At 45.6% G+C, this 7,500-nt stretch overlaps 1 protein-coding gene across 3 annotated transcripts in view; it reads left to right on the forward strand.

Annotated features, from left to right (window-relative positions):
- The window catches only part of LOC112225676 (receptor-type tyrosine-protein phosphatase-like N), an 84,186-nt gene that overhangs the window by 7,216 nt on the left and 69,470 nt on the right, over positions 1 to 7,500 (forward strand). For all 3 annotated transcript variants that reach the window (XM_042306860.1, XM_042306858.1, XM_042306859.1), the window contains exon 2: positions 2,859 to 2,909. In XM_042306860.1, coding sequence (XP_042162794.1) covers positions 2,859 to 2,909 — 51 coding nt within the window. The remainder of the gene's footprint in view (positions 1 to 2,858; positions 2,910 to 7,500) is intronic.

Below are 7,500 nucleotides of genomic sequence, written 5' to 3' on the forward strand. Positions count from 1 at the left end.
TAGAGGAGATTACCTGAATGTCAGTCACTGAGTCAGAGAGAGAGAGAGAGGACTAGAGGAGATTACCTGAATGTCAGTCACTGAGTCAGAGAGAGAGACAGAGAAGAGAGAGGACTAGAGGAGATTACCTGAATGTCAGTCACTGAGTCAGAGAGAGAGACAGAGAAGAGAGAGGACTAGAGGAGATTACCTGAATGTCAGTCACTGAGTCAGAGAGAGAGAGAGAGAGAGGACTAGAGGAGATTACCTGAATGTCAGTCACTGAGTCAGAGAGAGAGACAGAGAAGAGAGAGGACTAGAGGAGATTACCTGAATGTCAGTCACTGAGTCAGAGAGAGAGACAGAGAAGAGAGAGAGGACTAGAGGAGATTACCTGAATGTCAGTCACTGAGTCAGAGAGAGAGAAAAGATAAAAGAGAGAGGACTAGAGGAGATTACCTGAATGTCAGTCACTGAGTCAGAGAGAGAGAGAGGACTAGAGGAGATTACCTGAATGTCAGTCACTGAGTCAGAGAGAGAGAGAAAGATAAAAGAGAGAGGACTAGAGGAGATTACCTGAATGTCAGTCACTGAGTCAGAGAGAGAGAGAGAGGACTAGAGGAGATTACCTGAATGTCAGTCACTGAGTCAGAGAGAGACAGAGAAGAGAGAGAGGGAGAGAGGAGAAACCCCACACCTTGCTGTAATGTGTAATGTGTCGTGTGGTAACACCACACCCCCAATTTTAATCTGAGTTGTGTTTTATAGTCCCAGTTCAGGCTTTAATCTGAGTTGTGTTTTATAGTCCCAGTTCAGGCTTTAATCTGAGTTGTGTATTATAGTCCCAGTTCAGGCTTTAATCTGAGTTGTGTTTTAAAGTCCCAGTTCAGGCTTTAATCTGAGTTGTGTTTTATAGTCCCAGTTCAGGCTTTAATCTGAGTTGTGTTTTATAGTCCCAGTTCAGGCTTTAATCTGAGTTGTGTATTATAGTCCCAGTTCAGGCTTTAATCTGAGTTGTGTTTTAAAGTCCCAGTTCAGGCTTTAATCTGAGTTGTGTTTTATAGTCCCAGTTCAGGCTTTAATCTGAGTTGTGTATTATAGTCCCAGTTCAGGCTTTAATCTGAGTTGTGTTTTAAAGTCCCAGTTCAGGCTTTAATCTGAGTTGTGTTTTATAGTCCCAGTTCAGGCTTTAGTGGTGTCCCAGTTCTTTATCAGTGTTTGTCCTCCTGTGTTCTGCTGGCAGTAAACCCTGACTGACCAGCCAGGGCCCCCCCCCCACCCACACACACACACACACACACTCACACATAGGTCTGGCTTCACTGGCTCTATGGTCTGTTGGACCAGCTGTGGCCAACACAGAGACCTACATCTACCCTGGGCCTCCACCTCCTCTGTCTATAAATGTAATCTCTCTCTCTCTCTCTCTCTCTCTCTCTTCACTAGTTGCCCTTGTTCTTCACTGGTTGCCCTTTTCTTGTGGCAACAGGTCACACATCTTGTTGCTGCAATGGAACACTGGTTTTTCACCCAATAGATTAAGGGAGTTTATCAAAATTGGGTTTGCTTTTCGAATTCTTTGTGGATCTGTGCAATCTGAGGGAAATATGTCTCTCTAATATGGTCATACGTTGGGCAGGAGGTTAGGAAGTGCAGCTCAGTTTCCACCTCATTTTGTGGGCACTGAGAACATAGCCTGTCTTCTCTTGAGAGCCATGTCTGCCTACGGCGGCCTTTCTCAATAGCAAGGCTATGCTCACTGAGTCTGTACATAGTCAAAGCTTTCCTTAAGTTTGGGTCTGTCACAGTGGTCAGGTATTCTGCCACTGTGTACTCTCTGTTTAGGGACAAATATCATCCAGTTTGCTCAGTTTTTTTGTGTCAAGTAATTATCTTTTTGTTTTCTCATGACTTGGTTGTGTCCTATTGTGCTGCTGTCCTGGGGCTCTGTGGGGTGTGTTTGTGTTTGTGAACAGAGCCCCAGGACCGGCTTGCTTAGGGGACTCTTCTCCAGGTTCATCTCTCTGTAGGTGATGGCTTTTTCATGGAAGGTTTGGGAATCACTTCCTTTTAGGTGATTGTAGAATTTAACGTCTCTTTCTGGATTTTGATAATTAGTGGGTAACGGACAAATTCTTCTCTGCGAGCATTATTTGGTGTTTTACATTGTACACAGAGAATATTGATGCAGAGTCTCAATTTAGTGTTTGTCCCATTTTGTGAATTCTTGGTTGGTGAGCGGACCCCTGACCTCACAACCATAAAGGGCAATGGGTTCAATAACTGATTCAAGTATTTTTAGACAGATCCTAATTGTCATGTCAAATTTGATGTTCCTGTCTCTCCTCTCTCTAACACATGCAACATAACGTAAAGCAACACACACTTCCTGTCACCGTGTGACATATTCACTTTCTCTTCCATCATCGGAGGCATAGTGAATATGTGATACAGGAACAGGGGCCTCATGCTGTTATGTCACGTGCTAGATGCCCACTGTACACACACGCTGTATGTGATCAGACGGGTAGATTTAGTTGGGTGTGTTTCTCTGAGAATTTATGATCAATGATGTTACTAACAGAAGAGTGTGTGATGTGCTCACTGCTTACATTATCAGAACAGGTATAATCTAGTCCCTTTAGAACCTACTGTAACAGTTTCCATCAACAGGTATAATCTAGTCCCTTTCAATTAATGAATGCTTTTAACAGAGCTGCTATTAATCCCTCCCTCCCTCTCTCTCTCCCTCTCCCTCTCTCTCTCTCTCTCTCTCTCTCTCTCTCTCTCTCTCTCTCTCTCTCTCTCTCTCTCTCCCTCTCTTTCTCTCTCCCTCTCTCTCTCCTCTCTCTCTCTCTCTCTCTCTCTCTCTCTCTCAGGTTGTGTGTTTGAGAGGAGGCTGTGCTCCAGGGAGCAGTTCTGCTCTGACGGTGAGTATCTTGTGTGTGTGTGTGTGTGCTCTTAGCTGAGAATCCTATCCCTCCTGCCCTGCGGTCGGTATCTCCTGGAGAGTAGCACACATTTGGCCCAGATAAGGCTTACCATGTCAGCTTCAGTCAGTGAGCCCGGGTTATCCTGCCCCCCCCCACCACCACCACCACCACCACATCCAACCCTTCTCTATGTCCTTCTCTCAAACCTACTGTATATTGAATCCTGTTTCCACATTAGCATGTCCTGATTAATACGCCCCCACATTAGCATGTCCTGATGATTACACCCCCACATTAGCATGTCCTGATTAATACCCCCACATTAGCATGTCCTGATGATTACACCCCCACATTAGCATGTCCTGATTATTACGCCCCCACATTAGCATGTCCTGATTAATACCCCCCACATTAGCATGTCCTGATGATTACACCCCCACATTAGCATGTCCTGATTATTACGCCCCCACATTAGCATGTCCTGATTATTACACCCCCACATTAGCATGTCCTGATTAATACCCCCCACATTAGCATGTCCTGATGATTACACCCCCACATTAGCATGTCCTGATGATTATGCCCCCACATTAGCATGTCCTGATTATTACACCCCCACATTTGCATGTCCTGATAATTACACCCCCACATTAGCATGTCCTGATTATTACAGCCCCACAATAGCATGTCCTGATTATTACACCCCCACATTAGCATGTCCTGATGATTACACCCCCACATTAGCATGTCCTGATTATTATGCCCCCACATTAGCATGTCCTGATTATTACGCCCCCATATTAGCATGTCCTGATTATTACGCCCCCACATTAGCATGTCCTGATTAATACAGCCCCACATTAGCATGTCCTGATGATTACGCCCCCACATTAGCATGTCCTGATTATTACACCCCCACATTAGCATGTCCTGATTATTACGCCCCCACATTAGCATGTCCTGATTATTACGCCCCCACATTAGCATGTCCTGATTATTACGCCCCCACATTAGCATGTCCTGATTATTACGCCCCCACATTAGCATGTCCTGATTATTACGCCCCCACTAAACTGAATCCCATCTGTATCTCCTGGGATCTCACAAAAAAATGTAATTCCTGACATGCTTGTTTACAAAAAAAGAAGATCAAACAGGAAGTACCCGTGAATCCCTTCCCCAATCAACAAATGAACACTGAGGTTGGCACTAAACTAAAGGACCGGCCTACCACACAAAGGGCTACCGCAGACAACCCTGAGGATACGCCTGAGGACAGGGACAAGTACAGCAAGTCACGCTACGACCTCTGCAGGTCAAACGAGCAAATGGACAATATAGGAATAAGGTGGAATCATACTTCACAGGTTCCGACGCTCGCTGCCTTTGGTAACAATAAACTCAAACATTTTTCCGTAGTTGCGGATCAGACTTGCACAACGGTCAGGAGTCATTTTGGACCATTACTCTTTACAAAACTGTTTCAGTTCAGCAATATTCTAAAGATGTCTGGTGTGAACCGCTCTCTTGAGGTCATGCCACAGCATCTCAATCGGGTTGAGGTCAGGACTCTGACTGGGCCACTCCAGAAGGCGTATTGTCTTCTGTTGTTGATTTACTTCTGTGTTTTGGGTCGTTGTCCTGTTGCATCACCAAACTTCTGTTGAGCTTCAATTGGTGGACAGATAGTTTTGATGTCGGTGTGCTGTGCCTTTCTTTCTCCACACATAGTGTTGTGTGTTCCTTCCAAACAACTCAACTTTAGTTTCATCTGTCCACAGAATATTTTTATATTGCAGGGCAGCTCTAACCAACATCTCTAATCTCGTCTCATTGCTTGGACTCCAGGTTAGCTGACTCCTGACTCCAATTAGCTTTTGGAGAAGTCATTAGCCTAGGGGTTCACATACTTTTTCCAACCTACACTGGGAATGTTAAAATTATGTATTCAATATAGACAATAAAATACAATAATTTGTGTATTATTAGTTTAAGCACACTATGTTTGTCTATGGTTGTGACTTAAATTGTATGACCAATTTATTCAGAAATCCAGGTAATTCCAAAGGGTTCTCATACTCTTTCTTGCCACTGTATGTATAGTCACTTTAATGTCCTTGTTTTTGAAAGAAAAGCAAGTCTTTTGTCCATTAAAATAACATCTAACCCAACTTACCATTTGAACACAGGAGTGATGGTTGCTCATAATGTGCCTCTGTACACCTATATACAGTTAGGCAAAAAAAGTATTTAGTCAGCCACCAATTGTGCAAGTTCTCCCACTTAAAAAGATGAGAGAGGCCTGTAATTTTCATCATAGGTACACATCAACTATGACAGACAAAATGAGATTTTTTTTCTCCAGAAAATCACATTGTAGGATTTTTAATGAAGTTATTTGCAAATTATGGTGGAAAATAAGTATATTCCACAGTAGTAGTATGTCCACGCCCCCCAACACCAAACCCCCTCTGTCCTGATTCCACAGTAGTAGAATGTCCACCCACCCCCCAACACCAACCCCGTCTGTCCTGATTCCACAGTAGTAGAATGTCCACCCCCCAACACCAAACCCCCTCTGTCCTGATTCCACAGTAGTAGAATGTCCACCCCCCAACACCAAACCCCCTCTGTCCTGATTCCACAGTAGTAGAATGTCCACCCCCCAACACCAAACCCCTCTGTCCTGATTCCACAGTAGTAGAATGTCCACCCCCCCCCAACACCAACCCCCTCTGTCCTGATTCCACAGTAGTAGCATGTCAACCCCCCACCAAACTCCCTCTGTCCTGATTCCACAGTAGTAGCATGTCCACCCCACCACCAAACCCCCTCTGTCCTGATTCCACAGTAACCCACCCCCACCACCAAACCCCCTCTGTCCTGATTCCACAGTAGTAGTATGTCCACCCCCCACCACCACCAAACCCCCTCTGTCCTGATTCCACAGTAGTAGTATGTCCACCCACCCCCCACCACCAAACCCCCTCTGTCCTGATTCCACAGTAGTAGTATGTCCACCCACCCCCACCACCAAACCCCCTCTGTCCTGATTCCACAGTAGTAGTATGTCCACCCACCGCCCCCCACCAAACCCCCTCTGTCCTGATTCCACAGTAGTAGTATGTCCACCCACCCCCCACCACCAAACCCCCTCTGTCCTGATTCCACAGTAGTAGCATGTCCACCCCACCACCAAACCCCCTCTGTCCTGATTCCACAGTAGTAGTATGTTCACCCACCCCCAATACCAAACCCCTCTCTGTCCTGATTCCACAGTAGTAGCATGTCCACCCCCACCAACCCCCTGTGTCCTGATTCCACAGTAGTAGCATTCCCCCCACCAAACCCCCTCTGTCCTGATTCCACAGTAGTAGCATTTCCCCCCACCAAACCCCCTCTGTCCTGATTCCACAGTAGTAGCCCCCTCTGTATCTAAAACAGGGCATATACCATTCCTGACATCACAGCCTAGATGTGGAGTAGAGCACAAAATCGAGAACTTTTCTTCTATCCTGTAATGATTATACACACGCTTCCTGCCTCATCAACATTTAAACAGCCTTCCTCTTGCTTTCTTCCATCCCAGCAGGACCAAACTTACAACACACACACACACACCATCCCAGCAGGACCTAGCCCATAACACGCTGCACCACACAGCCGCCGACAGACCTGAATTATTTACACTCTGTCCCATCCTCATTCCTCATTGCAAGTACGTAGCTGGCAAGGTACCACAGACACACAACCTTAGCTAGCTAGGTACCACAGACACACAACCTTAGCTAGCTAGGTACCACAGACACACAACCTTAGCTAGTTAGGTACCACGGGCACACAACCTTAGCTAGCAACAGTAGGCACTACAACAGTAGGCACTACAACAGTAGGCACTACAACAGTAGGCACTACAACAGTAGGCACTACAACAGTAGGCACTAACAGTAGGCACTAAACAGTAGGCACTACAACAGTAGGCACTAAACAGTAGGCACTAACAGTAGGCACTACAACAGTAGGCACTACAACAGTAGGCACTACAACAGTAGGCACTACAACAGTAGGCACTACAACAGTAGGCACTACAACAGTAGGCACTACAACAGTAGGCACTACAGACACACAACCTTAGTTAGTGAGGTACCACAGACACACAACCTTATGAAGCTACAGTAGGAACAACAGACACACAACCTTAGCTAGTGAGGTACCACAGACACACAACAACCTTATGTAGCTACAGTAGGTACCACAGACACATAACCTTAGCTAGCTACAGTAGGTATCACAGACACATAACCTTAGCTAGTGAGGTACTACAGACACATAACCTAATGTAGCTACAGTAGGAACAACAGACACACAACCTTAGTTAGTGAGGTACCACAGACACACAACCTTATGAAGCTACAGTAGGAACAACAGACACACAACCTTAGCTAGTGAGGTACCACAGACACAACACCTTAGCTAGCTACAGTAGGTACCACAGACACAACACCTTAGCTAGCTACAGTAGGTACCACAGACACATAACCTTAGCTAGCTACAGTAGGTATCACAGACACACAACCTTAGTTAGTGA

Source organism: Oncorhynchus tshawytscha, linkage group LG26, assembly GCF_018296145.1.
Source record: "Oncorhynchus tshawytscha isolate Ot180627B linkage group LG26, Otsh_v2.0, whole genome shotgun sequence".
In the NCBI taxonomy this organism is placed as follows: Eukaryota; Metazoa; Chordata; class Actinopteri; order Salmoniformes; family Salmonidae; genus Oncorhynchus; species Oncorhynchus tshawytscha.